At 41.6% G+C, this 17,631-nt stretch overlaps 1 protein-coding gene across 1 annotated transcript; it reads left to right on the top strand.

Moving 5' to 3' along the window:
* The first annotated feature begins 833 nt into the window (after positions 1-833).
* On the top strand, positions 834-3,608 carry hmgb1b (high mobility group box 1b). The gene is made up of 5 exons (XM_079272610.1): positions 834-957; positions 2,120-2,275; positions 2,405-2,550; positions 2,649-2,823; positions 2,960-3,608. Exons 1-5 carry the CDS (start codon positions 931-933, stop codon positions 3,080-3,082), a joined length of 627 nt encoding a protein of 208 aa, XP_079128736.1. The 5' UTR covers positions 834-930; the 3' UTR covers positions 3,083-3,608.
* The last annotated feature ends 14,023 nt before the right edge of the window (positions 3,609-17,631 follow it).

Here is a 17,631-nt window from a genome sequence, read left to right as displayed (position 1 = left end):
TGATGAAACTCGTCTATTTGCAATTCATGATACAGAGAGCTCACAAGAAATTCAGAGAAGGAAATCCTCCAGATGATTCCATGTGTTGTTTTCAAAATTCACTCTCGACTCAACCACACAGTAATCAAATAATCACAATCTATAAATCTGATTTCAACCTGTCTAAATCGATAAAAACCTAAAATAAAATAAATTAGCTCCACCTTAACCAGCAACAGCATTAACACGCTGCTTACATGTTGATAATTCAGCAACAGACTATATATAACGTCAGGCCTATTATAATAACGCTCTAAATTATAGTTATGTATTTGATACTTTATAGTTTGTTGACAATATTAAGTGTAGGAGATGTTTACTTAAGTTAACAATATAATGGGTAATTATTCCACCAAACAAGTCTGCACTTTTCAACCGCAACTTCACTCTAAGGCATGTGCAATATTAATACACCATAAAAAAATATTCTGTCTGTATATATTGTATTTTTAGTTATATTTTGGTTATTGTAGATGTTTTACTTCGTTAATATTCTTTACTGTTTATTACTTATTTATAATACTTGTTTTGATCCTGTTTGCACTATCCACTATGCTGCTGTAATCCTGTACATTTCCCCGATGCGGAACGAATAAAGGATTATTATATTTTAACGTTACTTGATTTATTTGTTTTGCCTTCACTAAAATAAATGCGATGGAGGTTTGATATTCAAGTTTAGCGCCACCGTCGCTCGTTTTTTTTAACCAACTGTACAACAAGCAGGACCGAGACAGTGAGTGTCCAATAAGATACTCCAAGGAGTTTACGGCAGCCAATGTCCGACAGCCGGAGCCCGACACACAGGCACAGAGGCATCCTTCTCACAGCCGAAGGACCGCGCATTATCGCTGCTTTTCCTCCCTTTGTTTGAGACGTACCGACGCAAAGATGGCTTCATATAGCGCTGTAGTGGGGGTAAGCATGATCCATGTTAACTTATTACACACAGCGACTTGTGGGGAACTGTTGTGAATGAAACCGTGGGCTGCAGTAAGTTTTGCACAGTATGCATCTGCGTATAACCTTGCAAATGTAGTTGCATGACGGAGCTGGATAGGATGCTAACACAATAGCAAGTGTTTGCTAATGTTAAATACAGTCTTGCTACTTACGTTACCTTCGCTGACATAACCTTCGGCCATGTGTAATAACCCATACCAGGTTCGATGTATATCACCCGATGACCAAGACAACTATTACGTCTGGGTTATCGTGACGTCCGCTAATGTGTTGCGAGCGACTCATAACGGTAGCAAGCCCGCTACTTTCGCTACGGTAGCCCCGTAATGGAGTCTGAATGGTCTGGTCGTGTTGCTATGATAAAAGCTAACAGCCGCTAGAAGGTGAACGTAGGTTAATGGTGCTGAAGCAGCATCGGTACTGTGATGCAGGCGGAGCATCCTTCCTTGCCTTTATCGCCACTTTTATAGACATTTGTAATCCATTAATCTGCAATATCCAGACACGCCACTGAGGTTAAACCGAGGCCCGCTTAGAGGCGCGTGGTGGCATCCCGTCAGCCTTTGTTCGCAATCAAATCATCCATTTTAATAATCGTCTCATGAAATTAGCAGTGTGTCATGCCAGCTAATGCTAGCTAGCCTAGCTAAAAGGCGATCGCCAATACCAATAGGACACAAAGCGAGAGCGGACCCACAGTATCTAGCCGCTAGCGATCAGTAGAATACGGTGGAAGCTAATGCTAATCCAATGTTACTCATCTGCATGCTATTTGAATGGGAGGCGAACGTAACTAGATGATATCATCAACGCTCCGTTCTGTTTTCACGAACTCTACCAACGACTATATCACCGTGCACACATGATGGAGATAACGCACCACTAAACTGAATGCGTAGTTGAATATTAAAGTATGCATCATGTTGGCCTCTACGTACAATGGGTTATTAGTCATCCCAGACACCCTCCTCCCACCACCCGATTTAAACAATAGATGGAACTGACAAAGCAAGAGGGGGACAATTGACAATGGATATATTTAGATATAGCCACTGCCGCATGATGAGGCTTAGATGCATTTCTCTTTAAATATGTATTTCCTTTTATATCTATTTAGCGGACCAAGATGGCAAAGGATCCTAGGAAGCCGAAGGGCAGAATGTCCTCATATGCCTACTTTGTGCAAACATGCCGTGAGGAACACAAGAAGAAACATCCCGATGCCTCTGTCAACTTTGCAGAGTTTTCCAAGAAATGCTCCGAGAGATGGAAGGTGAAATACATTTCTCTCAACATCTATAATCATCGTCTTTTTTTTCTTTTTTTTAATTCTCTGAATCCAATATTTTCTTTCAAGTAGTGTCTTCTAGATTATTTGAAACTGCTTTTTATCTTCCCAAAGACAATGTCACAGAAAGAGAAAGGCAAGTTTGAAGATATGGCCAAACTAGACAAGGTGCGTTATGAGAGGGACATGAAGAATTACGATCCCCCCAAGGGCCAAAAGAAGAAACGGTACAAGGACCCCAATGCCCCCAAGAGACCACCGTATGTACCATAAAAAACTTTCTCCACACCAGTTATTTTTTCTGACAGTTGACAAGTGGATTATGATAACTTATCTGACGCATTGTTTTCTCCCACAGGTCTGCATTCTTCCTGTTCTGCGGAGACTTTCGCCCCAAGGTAAAAAGTGAGCATCCAGGTCTTACCATCGGGGACACAGCAAAGAAGCTGGGAGAGATGTGGAACGGCTCATCTGCAGAGAACAAGCAGCCGTATGAGAGGAAGGCGGCCAAGCTGAAGGAGAAATATGACAAGGTGAGAAGACAAAGCTGGCCTTGTTTCTGTGAAATTAGAAAAATCACATTTTGCTGTTGTCTTTTTTTACTTTGAAGCACGTAAAACTGTAGGCTCCTCTGTAGTGCTAAAAACACATTTGTTGTGCTCTCCATAGGATGTCGTTGCTTACCGCACAAAGGGCACAGTGGATTCAGCCTCTGCTGCTACAGCCGATGATGAGGAGGAAGAGGAGGAAGAAGACGAGGAAGACGACGACGATGATGAGGATGATGAGTAAACTGCATATAGATGGGAGTTTTGTTTATGCCATATAATTCTAATATACTCAATTCACCATCTTGAAACATAAGTCAGACTGAACAAGAACCTGTGTATATTTGATGTTTTTAAGATGTACAGTGTTATTCTCCTTTTCCTTTGTAAAGTTAACACTACATATCTTAAGTTTGAGATTTTTTTAGTCGTAGTTCTTTATCCCCTGCCATATTATGTAACAATTTTGTAGGACAAAAGTCAGTATGAAAGTAACTAGTCTTTAGGTGTTACAACTCAAAAATTGATTTCTGAGTTGGTAGTCTATTTCTCTTTATTTTCAAAAAAAAAAATATTTTTTTATGTGCTGTCCCAGTGTCTTTTTATTGTTCTTTGAATACCACTCTAATATCAAACACAGCTGTTGAAATTCAAGAATGTCTTCAATAAAGGTCGTTTTTTTTAAAAAGAAGTTTGTTTTTCTCCATCTCAACATCTCCCAATGTGTAACATGTAGCCTACCAAGTATTCACATAAACATTTCAAATATTCTGTGGTTTGTTTTTCATTTAATAAGTATAGCTGGTGGCTGCACAAGTGAATAAGTGCAAAGTTTAAGTCAACAGTATAGTAGAGAAAAAGATATTAACAGAAATGAGATCAACTCGACAGCTTGGTTTTTACTGGAGCGAAGCAGCATCTGAGTAATATGGAATAACAACATATTATTACTATAATAATAGTTAGAATCACGATTAGAATGACTCAAATCACAGGCAGATGGTTGTGATTTGAAAAGATGTCATCAATCGGTGCTCTGCAGGATTGTTGCATTTACCTGGATATAAGGAAATAGGAATTTCCAATTTCCTTTTGGTGCATAACAATAGATATGCAAAACAGCGCTGCAAAAGTCTAGAAACATGAATATAAGATGGGATAGAAAAGAGCACAATAAAAATATTGCAAAACATGTTATATATCTTTCTTTTTGTTTCAATAAAAGTGCTCTAATGCTTTGGAAACATGCAAAAGTTCACAGTATGAGGTATAAATCACATGTACAATGTATGTTATCTAACCTGCTTTGTGTCCGATCATGTTTTAGGCTCCCTCTGCTCTATTTAGTTTTTTCCCCAAATAACCTTGAAAAGTGAGATGTTGCAAATTGTACTGTGGTTTAGGGAACCTAAATCCAGAAGGTGGCGCCACGGTTAAGTAAACTGCAGAGGATATACAGTTCAAACCACAGTTAAATTGGTTATTGTGTCATGCCCACAGTGCTCAGTCCACATGGACTCAGGACACAAAAACTGTTGCATTCGTCAGACATCAATTTAACTTAACATCGTAAACAAAGAACGTTTTCTTTTGTCCCACACTCAACAAATGAAATCAGACAAAAAAGGTTGCCTCCCTAAAACACTAACACTTCTTAAAATCAATGAATCCTTCCTGTTTCTATAGCTAATGTTAATGCAAATGAACTGTTGGTTAAACTCAGCTTCACATGAGGTTCTGCACCAAACATACAACACGTAGTGCATAAAATGTCCCCGTATTATATTATTGAAAGGGTATAATTCGATCTGAGAAGACAAATAATAATCATATTAAAGAATTAGTAGAGTTATTTTGTGACGAAAGGAAGATAAATCCAAACAGTTGGCTGAGTTATACTGGCCACATTTAAAATAAATCAGGCGTCAATGCGCCTATTCAAGTCTCTCCTGTGTGTCCAGAGAAACAGCCTCTGTGTGCACTGCCCCAGAGAGACCTTTTGTGATCCTTTGCTGCGATAGAGTTCCCTCTGTGTGTACGGTAATTGGAGACAGTCTCACAGTCCCGGTGGCCTCACAGTCACTTGAAAGGGGGGTTCACTTGTTCATTTATCAGGCTTTTCTCAGCAGCGTTGACCTTTGCCATACAAAGGACTGTCCTCTTAAAAGTGTTAGCAAATATGAATGAGCGGCTCTCACAGAGAAACAGGCTTTCCTCCTCAGTGTTCCTGCAAGTAGAGAACATTAAGATTATAGCAGTTGGTTTTTTTTAGGGGAGAAGCAGTGCTGATGGACCAGTTATGTGTTATAGTAACAGCAATTCAGTAAACCATCAATGTAAAAGTACTTTGGCAATGCTTGTCATATACTCAAATGAATTGCTCCAAGAAAATGTAATTGAGTTTTAACATTCTGTGCCACAGTGTCATGTCAGCTCTCGGTTGAAACCTGCGAATCAGAGCGGCAGTTTTCTTTTCTTTTCTCTCCTTTCACCCACCTGCAGCCTCTGAATGAATTCCTCATCTGACATGCAACAAGAACGGCTCCCTCTAGCCTAGGCCACATTATTGCAGGCAACTGTTCAAAGAGTCCATTTCAGCGCTACGTCGAGGAACCTCTGTTCACGGAGAGAATATAAAACAGACTGATTCAGCAGAACATAGTATTATATATTATTACGTTTTTCTTTTTCATTTGCCAGAATTCATCTAACAAAGAAAGCAAAGACACGTGGACTAATTCATTTAAAGATTGCGAGGCACGCTTTCTTTTATGCAACAACAACAAACTTTCAATCTGCTGCATTCTGGAGACCCAACAGAGTTTTTTCTCTGCTGCTGAATTAGCATAGAATGATGTCAAAGGGGCGTGTCAGTTAGCATTACAAGCTGAGAAGATTGAGTCATCACTGTGGAGACAGCTTTTAAAGTTTTCCTTTTGTTGGTCTTGTTTGGAGTTAATGCCGTGAAGTTTCTAGGATCTCACTTTTTAATGCCACGTCTGTTTTGCTTATTTTCTCACTTGATTTCGCAAGTAAGAGGCACTTGTGAACTTTAGAATGGATTCTACTGGACACTGGAGAAAATACACAATTTTATTGTTTAATTTTCTGGTAAGTTGGTCTCTCAGCTCATGTGTTGCAGCAGTGAGAGATAACTTATTGCAACTTATGTTTTAACATATCAATCACTGTTTGAATTGATTAAGTATATACGTTCATGGTGCATTTAAATGCGTAGAATCTTTCTGTATAAATGCTGAAAAAGGTTCCTATTCTGACAAGAAAAACAGGAGTCATTTCTTATTTTTTTCCATGGTTCCTCAGGTGTTTAATACTACTTCCTCACACGAACCTTCATCTGGAAATACAGTAAATGTGAGCAGTGAGACACAGTTTGCTGATATCGTCTCAGGGCAGCATACGCTTTCCTCCTGGTATTACACATCTATCGGCTTACACTCCCACAACAGAAGGCGAACACAGATGGCTCTTTCCAAAACATTTTATTCATTTGAAGTGAAAGAAGACGCAGTACCAGGTTAGTCATCTGTGCAGCAAGGCCATGTAAATTAGGCACAAATGCATAATGTACATTTATTACATTATTGCTTTTTAAATGCTACAATTTAACCTATGATTTTATATGATATCGTCATTTCGTTTTATTGGTCAGTAAGATTCATTTGAAATATATTCTCATTTCGAATATCTATTAGAAATGATAGTTTAGGTCTTTCTGTTTATGACAATGATATTGCCAAATGTTGTATTTTCATTTCACAGTCAGTAGACCAGTGATTGTGCATTATCCATGTGTTGGCAGGGACAGTTGTGGGAAAGTTGGAAACTGTGTTTGAGAGTCTCACGCCTATCACATACTCGGTGCAGGAGGATGACGGAGAGAACCTGTTCCTCCTCAGCCCCCTCTCAGGGGAGTTCCTATTATCCCGCAGCCTGGATTTCGAATCACAAAGATTCTTCATACTCACTGTGGCGGTGCAGCAGGGGGATTCACAGGGATCCGGTGTCAGGGTGTACTTCAATGTGTTAGATGTGAACGACAACCCCCCTGTTTTCAGTCAGGATACGTTTCCTGCGTCACTGCTGGAAGACGCTCGGGTGGGCACTTGCTTCCTGTCCTTGAATGTGTCAGATATCGATGATGGTAAGTGCAAGAGTACAATATAAATACGACATTTAGCAGATGCCACATTTGTTTGGCCCCTGTGGCATTTAAAGGCAAAGTAGAATCCACAGTCAGAAAGAACCCAAATGGATCAAAATGTTGCACAGCAACAGTGAATACAAGAAATACTTGTTTATGATGAGCGTGAAATGGCACATTTATTATTCACACATTTCTTAGCTCGACATGCCACATCTGGCAAGTCTAATCGAGACATGGTCGCACATCTTCTCTATCTTTGTGTCATTTTATTTTCACATTTTCCAGTGAATTCCTATTCTTGGCCCCTTTATTTATTGCTTATGAATAATTTATTACTACAATGTCAAACCTGGCTGATCATTGCCACTCCCTCTCCAAGGTGCTTCTGTCTGGCCGCAGATACAAACTGCCAAGAAGCCGGACTAATAGACAAATCCATCTGTCCCTGCTGTCATTGGCCTTTTAAATAACTCAATGTGATCTTCATATTGTATTTATTGTTAATTATGTGTCTGATGGTTATGTGGTTGGTTTCTGTTGTCTGTACATATTGAAATATGCACTTAGCAGCAAACAGGTATTTGTGCTTCATGAGCAAAGTACAACGTTTTGATACTTTTTTTTATACATAGTACACCAAGCCATTATGAGAAGGGCAATCCATCGTTTGTGGTAACATCATGTATCATCTTTTCCTCTCTGCCAGGTGACAATGGAGACTTGAAACTAAGGGTGGTTGGTGGAGATGAGGAGAAGGTGTTCTTCATAAACACAGCTGGCAGTTTGTGCCTGAACACAGAGTTAGACAGAGAGAGACAACCCTTCTACAATCTGACTGTGACGGCCAATGACTGTGTCCAGACTGCGTCTTTACAGTTCACCAGCACGGCGCATGTTATTGTGGTGGTTGATGATGTCAATGACAACGCTCCATTGTTTGTGTCAGCCAAAACAGTCAGTACACCAGAGGACACTGCACTTCATTCTGCTATCATGACTGTGCATGCTGAAGATGAAGACATTGGATCCAACGGGGAAGTTTTATATTATTTGAACAACACTTCCGGTGGCAAGTTTAGCATTGATAACAGGAGTGGAAAAATATACCTGGAGGAGGCATTGGACAGAGAACAGGTAGACACCCTGATTATTACTGTAACAGCCGCTGATGAAGGCTCACCCAGAATGGCAACCATTATGAATCTCACGGTGCACGTTGAGGATGCTAATGACCATGATCCCGAGTTCTCCCAAAGCACCTACAGCCTGACAATCAGGGAGGACATCTCTAGAGGAACGAGCCTGTTTAAGGTTCAGGCTCTGGATCGAGACATCGGCACAAATGGACAAGTTGGGTACGTGCTGACCCGGGAGAGTCCGTTTGTGGTGGACGCGGTTCGAGGTGTCATCACAGCCATGGACAAACTGGACAGGGAGAGGGATTCAAACTACACCTTAATCATAACCGCTGTAGATAAGGGGAATATACACAGATCTGCCACTGCTACTATCAGTATTACAGTGTTGGATGTTAACGACTTTGCGCCCCTCTTTACTCCACAAACACTGACCATGCATGTAACAGAGAACGACGAGGACCCCGCTCAGCTCACACGTCAGGTGCTGCTGGTTCATGTTAATTGAAGACTTCATTCAATGTTGATTCCAAAATGTTAATATTGTCTTATTTTAACCAGGTATCAGCTTTGGATAAAGATTTAGGCGCCAACAGCCAGCTGACCTATTTTTTACAAAAAGGAAATAGCGACGGTTTGTTCTCCATCTCTCCCAGTGGCACGTTTCAAATTTTACACAGCCTGGACAGAGAGAGGGAATCATCTTACTTTGTCAACATCGTTGCTGTTGATTCAGGTGATTCAGGCCAACGTTAAATGTGATAACTTTATTAAGTGCTGTTGTGTAATCGTTTTTCAACTCTCAGAGTTTGTATTAATAATTATTTACTTTGCCATGTGAAGGATTGATGCCTCTAACAGGAACTCTAACCATACACGTCATAGTGGATGGTGTCAATGATAACCGTCCAGAGTTTACTCAGGAAGTCTACAACACCATCGTGTCTGAGGACAGCCCCACAGGCACCGTGTTTGCCATGATAACTGCATCTGACATTGACGAGGGAGTCAGTGGGGAAATAAGGTAACACGTAAAAAGTCCCTTTAAAAATTTGAGAGCAATGTTGAGAAGTACCGTCTATAATACAAACTTAAAATACTGCTAAAGCTATAGGTTCATCATGTTTCTAGTGGTGTAGCATTAGGATTACCATTTCTCACACTGTAGTCTCAGTGTATTTGCAGAATATGCTGAACAAGAGCAACTGGAAATCTCTCTCTCAATATATACATTGTAATGATTCATTCTTAATCCCATTTCACTGATAGACTATTACATCCTTTGACCCTCCTTTAGGTATTCCATGGAGAACCTTGATGTGCCTTTTGACATCGAAGAAACATCTGGAGAGTTGTTTACAACCGATGTCCTGGACAGGGAGACGGTAGCCATTTACAGGTTGATGGTGATTGGCAGTGATGGGCATCCGACTCAGCCTCTGTCAAGCTCAGTGCTTGTTAATGTTCTCATTGGAGATATTAACGACCACTGGCCCCAGTTTATGTACAGCCCCTATGTGGCCTATGTGCCCACTGAGATGGCTCCAGGTGAGAGTTTTTACTTCCACTTGACAGTTATGTATTTCATCCTGGATAATATGGACTTGACAGGATGAAGAGTTTTATTTTATGTTTTTTTTTTGTCCTACAGGCTCAGTTGTTTGGGCAGTAAGAGCAACAGATGGAGATACTGAAATGAACGCAGAACTGCATTTTCTGTTGTATGGACAAAGTTCAGATCTGTTTTCCATCCATCCACACAGCGGCACTGTATTTGCTTCAAGTGCTTTCTGGAGAACGGAAGATATCATTGTCAGTGTACATGTGGAAGATGCTGGAGAAAATCCCAAATTTGACATCACTACTATCAGCGTTCGGTTTCACAACGCCTCTGAGTTTCCAGAGGTGACTGTGGATGTTCTGAGTGATTTCCTCTCTGAGGACGAGCCAGTGGAAACATTAGTTGCGGTTGTCTCTGCGGCGAGCGCCAGAGCTCATCCAGTCTCCTTTTATCTCGCTTCTGGAAACTTTGAAGACATGTTTCATGTGGAGCAGTTGAGTGGAGCGTTGACCGTGGAGAACCCTCTGGACTATGAAAGCAAAAGGGAATTTACCTTGTTAATAGAAGCCAGAGACTCCGGCTCGCCTCCTTTCTCATCATTTGCAGAAATTGCCATAAACATCAGTGATGTAAATGATAACCTCCCTCACTTCACCCAAGCTGAGTACAGGTGTGAGGTTTTGGAGAACTCCCCGCCATCCTGGGTTTGTGATGTTCTCGCCATTGACGCTGACTCAGGCAGCTACGGCACAGTGCAGTACACTATTACAGAAGGAAACACTGATCGTTTTTTCACAATTGACCCTGAAAATGGTTTACTGAGCACCACTGCAAATTTAGACAGAGAAAATACCCCCGAATTCAATTTAACAGTTGAAGCTGCAGAGCTAAACAACCCTCTTCATAAAGACACAGCAACGGTCATTGCTGTTGTTTTAGACAGAAATGACAACGCACCTCGTTTTTCACAGATTTTTCTCACAGAGGTGCCTGAAGATTCCCTTGTTGGACACACGATTATACAAGTCACCTCAACTGATGACGATTCTGGTGCCAATTCAGTAATAAATTACTTCATAATTGATCAAAGTGATGATCTGCCATTTAATATTGACTTCACCACTGGCGACATAACTGTTAAAAGACTTCTGGACAGGGAGATGCAGGATCATTACATCTTGAAGGTAAACGCAAATGATTCAGCATGGAGCATTAGCACCGACGTCACTATAGTCATTGCAGATGTCAATGATAATAGACCAGTATTTTCTGATCATTTCTACAGCGTTGTCCTCCCTGAAACACAAGGTAAAGAGATGTTTGTCATGCAGGTTCTTGCTTTCGATGCAGACATAGGGCAAAACAGTCAGGTTTTGTATGTCATTGAACCTCAAAATGAGCAGTTTTGGGTGAACGCATCCTCTGGTGAGATCTATACAAAGCAGCCATTGACGTTACATAATACTGCTTTTCAAATCTACCAGTTTACAGTTATTGCATTTGATTGTGGCAGTGCTCCTCTGTACAGTAACACCACTGTCACAGTGAGATTAGAACCATATAACTACTATCCACCGATGTTTTTACCTTTCCAGCCTCTGATTGCTATCCCGTATCACATGGATGTTGGTACTGAGGTGGTTCAGTTCACAGCAATCGATCAGGATGTCAGCAACACCAGCGTTGATATCGAATATGTTTTCAATGGAGGCAATGCATCTGATTTCTTCTGTATCCAAGTCGACAATGGAAAAGTGATGTTAAATCAGAGTTTGATAGAGAGCGTAAATTTGTTTTTCACATTATCAGTTATTGCAAAAGATCAGGGCACCCCCTCTTTGTCATCACAGACTGAAATCACTTTTGAAATTACTGGGAGGAATCAATTTCCTCCGAGCTTCAGAGAGCCGGATGTGATTTTCTCTGTCCCTGAGGACTTGCCGGTGGGATCAGTAATTGGGAAAATTCATGCAGAAGATAGAGATTATGGTCCCAATGGTGCCATCATGTACTGCATTACCCCAGAAAATCATTTATCATTCTCTGTAGGAGAAAAATCTGGGCTGCTCACACTGATCAGAGAGCTTGACTTTGAAAAAAAAGTTATTTATCATCTCCAAATCAAAGCCCTGGATGGAGGCTGGGTCTCTCAAACCGGCATGTTAAATGTTACAGTGGTAGTTATGGATGTGAATGACAATCCTCCGGTATTTTTGTCCTCAGAGTACACCACGTCAGTGGCTGAAAACTCAGAAATAGGAAGAAATGTCCTAGTTGTGAATGCTACGGATGCTGATTCAGGTGCTCAAATATCCTACTCTCTTATTGCTGGTCATGTGGATAAATTTGCAATTGATTCAAGAAATGGCACTATCACCACTTTGGACGTCTTTGATTATGAGCGAGAGCAGATCTTTGATATAACGATTAAAGCCTCAAACATTGGTGGCCATGCTTTATTTAGTTTGGCACACATTGTCATCCAAATCTCAGATGTCAATGAGTTCACACCTACATTCAGGCAAAAAGAATACAACTTTTCTGCATTTAAAAATGTGCCTGTTGGAGCTAGGATCGGAAAAGTAACAGCTACAGATTACGACCAAGGCTCTGAAGGTCAGGTGTTTTACCTGATGTTTGGTCAAAGCAAATACATGGGCTTTGAAATCAACACACTTTCTGGAGAAATATACACAACTGGCAGTTTGAGAAAACAAGGCAACAGTCACGTAGTTTTAAAAGTTCTGGCAAAGAACTCTGGTGTTATCACTGGCATGGACGTAGACGAAACCTTGGTCCACATCAGTGTGATCGACACGAACGATCCACCTGTTTTCACCACTGCACTTTATTTAGCCAATGTTGCAGAAAACAAACCGGTTGGGACACCTGTGATAACGGTCAGTGCTCTTGACGAAGACTCCATTTTGGAGTGGAATAGTTTCTTCTTCAGCATTGAAAATGGAAACACAAACTTCTCTTTTGCCATTGGGCCATCCAGTGGTGTTATTTCAGTCAACGCTCCACTTGACAGAGAACTCAGGCCAGTTTATAATCTGACCGTTACAGCCACTGATAACGGCTCTCCACCAGCCACTGGGACTACGAATGTCATTGTGACTATCGACGACGTTAACGACAACGCTCCCAAACTCACATTCACTGAGGCCCAAGTGAAGGAAAATCAGCCTCAAGGCACAGTAGTTGCCAGATTAAATGCATCTGATTCAGATTTTCCGCCGAACGGAGGACCGTTTACTTACTGGTTGGTAAATCCTTCAACAGGAAGCGCTTTTTCACTGACTCCTGATGGAGTTTTATTCACCAGACGGACTATTGATCGGGAGCAAATCGCTATACATCACATCCTTGTGGGTGTTAGGGATGCAGGGATCCCTCCGCAATCATCAACAACAACGATCCACATCAAGATTGTGGATGAAAACGATAGCCCTTCACTGCCTAGAAATATCGTAATCGAGGTGAAATATTTTGGCAGTTCTTTCCAAGGAGGGATGATCGGTAACGTCCATCCTGAGGATCAGGATGAGTCCGATACGTTCAACTGCGCCATCATAAGCGGACAACTGAATATGTTCATAATACCTAATGGCACATGTGAGCTGTGGTCGCCTCCTTTTCAAGGCGAGGCTACATTTAACATCACAGTCGAGGCTACGGACCAGCTTCACTTCCCAGTCAACAACAGCATCTATGTGAACTACAAAGGTTTCACAAATGCTTCCATAGACAGCTGCATATTATTCTATGTGTCATCATCCTCAATGGAAGAATTTATGTCTAATAAGTATTTGCGGTTTGTGAAAGCTCTGGACAGTCTGTTTAACCTACAGGCCTCTAAGACTCATGTATTTGGAATTAAACATCTTGGCAGTGAAATCCTTCTATTGGCTGCGGTGAAAAATTACAACGGTCAATATCTTAGCAGAGAGGTAGCCATTGGCATCTCTATAGGCCATAATAAATTACTAGAAGGCCATAGCAATGTGACGATTTCTCACATCACAAGCGATCCATGTCTCATCGGCCCTTGTCTAAATGGGGCAGCGTGCAAGAAAAACATTTACATCAGCCGGGATGTTGCTGTTCTGGAAAGCTCGGCGGTCATCTTTGTTTCACCGCAGAAAGAGATTTTGAATTGCACCTGTCCAGCCGGCTTCAACGGGACACTGTGTGAAGATGATATCGACGAATGTGAGGCGAATCCCTGTGAGAATAAAGGCACGTGTGAGAATACTGCAGGAAGTTTCTACTGTCACTGTCAGAGTGGCTTCTCTGGCTCTTTCTGCTCTACTGATGTAGATGAATGCCTGAAGCTGAAGTGCCAAAACGGGGGAACTTGTTCTTCCACTCAGGAAGGATATCACTGTGACTGCGTGCCCGGATTTGAGGGTAGACTTTGGTGTATTCAAAAAAATAGCATTATATCGCATGATTAGAATCCAGAATCTCTTCAAAGTCACGGTTTTATTTGTTTGTGTTTTCCAGGAGAAATGTGTGAGCACTTCATAGACCACTGTAGATCAACCCCTTGTGTTCAGGGCAGCTGCGTCAATTCACAGACAGGATTCTCCTGTCATTGTCCCTTTGGTAAGAATAACGCATGAACAAGGCTCTTTAAAGCAAAAGTTCAACATTTTGGGAAGTTTGTCTATTTCTGGAAAGTTAGATGAGAAGTGCTATACTACTTATCTGTCAGTTAAATACAAGACCACAGCCAGCAGCCGATTAGGTTAGCTTAGCACAAAGACGGGAAACAGGGTGAAACTGCTGGCTTGGCTTTGTGCAAAGGTAACACACACCAGACACCATCCGACAAGCCCTTCTGATGGAGTGTACACTCCATCAGAAGGGCTTGTCGGATGGTTGAATAGCTACTGAAACCCCATACCGCCACACCTTTCCGATATCCCTTTTCTCATTCTTTACGTCACTTTTCACGTGTAATAAATGAGTGCAACGCTATAAGTGCCTTTAAGGTGTGCTGTGTAACAACTGAGAACAATTTACAAACAATGTGTTCCTTCTTTGTTTTAGGAGTCAGTGGAGTCCACTGTGAGGACCACAGTTATGGCTTTGAGGAGCTGTCCTTCATGGAGTTTCCCCCGTTGGATCGCAGGACTAATTTAATCTCTCTGGAGTTTGCCACAGTGCAGAGGAACTCCCTGCTCCTGTACAACCCCGGAGGACCATCTAGCAGGGAGTTTATTGCACTGCAGATACTGAATGGGTCCATACATCTCTCTTATGACCTGGGCCCAGGACCTGTGAGGCTGCAGACACACAAGCAAGTGGCCGATGGATATTTCCATAGTGTCACTGCCAGGAGGATTGGGAACGTGAGTTTTAGATATGTCAGCACATACACAAGGTGAATGAGATGGCAATTTTTTGAATTGGAAATGAAAGAGGTCAATCTGAAAAGACTGATGTCGCACTACTTGCATTTAACAGATGGGTTCCTTGCATGTGGACAACTGCACAGACATTGAGAACAATGGATTTTGTTTTTCACGGCGTGATGGCAGTAGCTTAAAGAGGTAGCAGTGAAATAATAATTTTTCTTCACGCACAATTCATAATTTCATTCTTTGGCCTTGTGTTTAACCTTCATCAATGACATCTTTCTGTCTTTATCTACAATCAGAACACTAGATGTTGGCAGTAATATGACGTTCGGAGGAACGAGGACTTTTGAATCTATTTTACTGCTTCCTGCTCAGATACAAACCCACGACTTTGTTGGATGTATTCGTAACGTTTATGTAAATGGAATCCTGCTGAGACCTTCTATGGCCCTTGCAACATATAACATCCTTGATAGGTATTTATTTAGTAGACACAATTCAATTTCCTACTATAATGATAAACTTTTGGGTTCCGAGTCATGCCGGGCACCTTAGTTGTATCATACCACCTCTCTCCCAACTCATTTACTATCATCCCTCTACTGCCCCCACCTGACGAAAGCATGAAAATAGCAAAACATACTTTATAAACTGTAATATGGAAAATTTCTCTGTTTTTTTGTCCATACATTTCAACAACTTGTCTCATTTTTGTTCAATAAAGGTGTCCTCGGACAACACCATCACCATGTCAGAGCAACCCATGTCAGAACAGCGGCTTGTGCCATGACTTTTGGTCTGACTATCTTTGTGAGTGCAAAAGCCCTTTTACTGGAAGCAACTGTGGTAAAGGTAAATATACCTTTTAATAAACAGGACACACATTTCTTTGTTTGATTTTCATAAATTTCATAATACTCTTTTTTCATGTTCTGTCTTCTTAAATAGAAATGTCAGAGGGGCTTGTTTTGCGATTTGATGGGAATGACTACATTGAGTACGTCATCAAGGAGCGATTCAAGAGAGACTACCTGCTAAAAGACCTGTTGGATGATGAAAAAGAAGGAAATGCCAGAGACCAAAGTGGGATTAACATCAAGTTTAAGACCCAAGATAATGGAGTGTTAATATTTGTTGTTGGGCAGACAGGATACACTATGCTGAAGGTAGGTATAGATTGCAATTAAACAGATATTTACTCATCTTGGATTTACGTTTGAAGTGTGAAATTGCTTGTTTCTTTTCTCCCTCAGATAAAACACAGAAAGCTTGTGTACATTACCAAAGACACACTGTCAGGCCACCTGTCAGAGTTCATTGTGGACTCCCCCGTGGCCGACGGGTTTTGGCATGTCCTCTCCTTGTTCAGCAATGCACAGAACACATTTCTGCTTCTGGATAGTGAATCCGTCTTGAACATCACCGACCGCAGTATGGATCTCACTCCTGTTAGTGTGGAAAAGATTCTTTTTGGTGCAGCTCTGACAGGTGATTCGAACCTACAACAGTTAGGTAAATATACACCCAACATTTCATTAAGTGTTAATATGTGAACCAGACATAAAAAGGCCAAAACATGTTGGTGTGGGAATAGAACTAAAATTTAATTATCAACTGACACTTTTTGTTTTGTTGTTGTTGTCTTTTTTTAAATTTTTTTAGCATTTTTGAGTAACAATGAACAATTGTCAACGTCATTCTTTTTATGGCAGGGTTCACTGGCTGTGTGCAGTATTTCAATGTGAACGGTTACACTCTGCCTGTCAGTGGACAGAGTGTGATGATGGACGTCTGGCCGAGCTCGACTCTTGTCCAGTCTCTCTGCAGCTCTCCGGGTGTCTGCCTCCCCTCGCCGTGCTCTGAACAGGACACAGCCAGGAGGCGTTGTCTCTCTGCACACTGTCAAAACCGGTGGAGTGTGTGTGGACCTGCCGGGCAGAACAGGTCCTGCGTCTGTTTACACAACGTTTCAGACCACGCCTGTGATATCTGCATCTCTACAACAGAGAGCCGTACTCAATGCTCTGAGACGCAGGGCAGTGTGCCTCTGTGGCTCATAGCTGTGATTCTTCCTCTGGTCTCCGTCCTGGTGATTATAGGATTGTGTGTTGCCCTTTATAGAGTGAGGCGTAAGAATGCAAAGTGTCAGAGTGATAGCTCGCCAAAGAAAACAGAGCAAGGGACAGACAATGTAGCGTTTCGCTGTGATGACAACAGAACTCTCGCTGATGCTGCGTGTGCAGAAAAAGAGAAACAACACGACCCAATGAGCGCTGATCAGCAGAGGTTAGGTGTGGAGTTTTGCGGTGATGCCAGTCTATCAAGTGTTCAACCGGTGCCAAACAGTGAGCTGGAGTATTATGAAATCGGCAGCATTTCTAGTGCACTTCACTCAGACAGTGCCTCACTGGCACACCACCTGTACGACACAAAGTGCGTGAAAGCTGATCCTAAACGGTGGGGAGATTTGAGGATGCTGTTAGCAGGATTTAAGAAAGAACGCTCCAGTGGAGAGAGGCCTAAAAGTCCTACGGAACCTCAAGATGTGGCTTTCCTAAA

Source organism: Melanostigma gelatinosum (assembly GCF_949748355.1).
Source record: "Melanostigma gelatinosum genome assembly, chromosome: 7".
Classification (NCBI taxonomy): domain Eukaryota; kingdom Metazoa; phylum Chordata; class Actinopteri; order Perciformes; family Zoarcidae; genus Melanostigma; species Melanostigma gelatinosum.
This window is presented reverse-complemented; position numbering and strand designations above follow the sequence as displayed.

Bases quoted from the DNA above. Each gene is read 5' to 3' on its own strand.
- hmgb1b (XM_079272610.1), top strand. From the start codon at position 931: ATGGCTTCATATAGCGCTGTAGTGGGG. The intron at 2,551-2,648 runs GTATGTACCATA...TTTCTCCCACAG, and splicing joins AATGCCCCCAAGAGACCACC to GTCTGCATTCTTCCTGTTCT. The intron at 2,824-2,959 runs GTGAGAAGACAA...TGCTCTCCATAG, and splicing joins TGAAGGAGAAATATGACAAG to GATGTCGTTGCTTACCGCAC.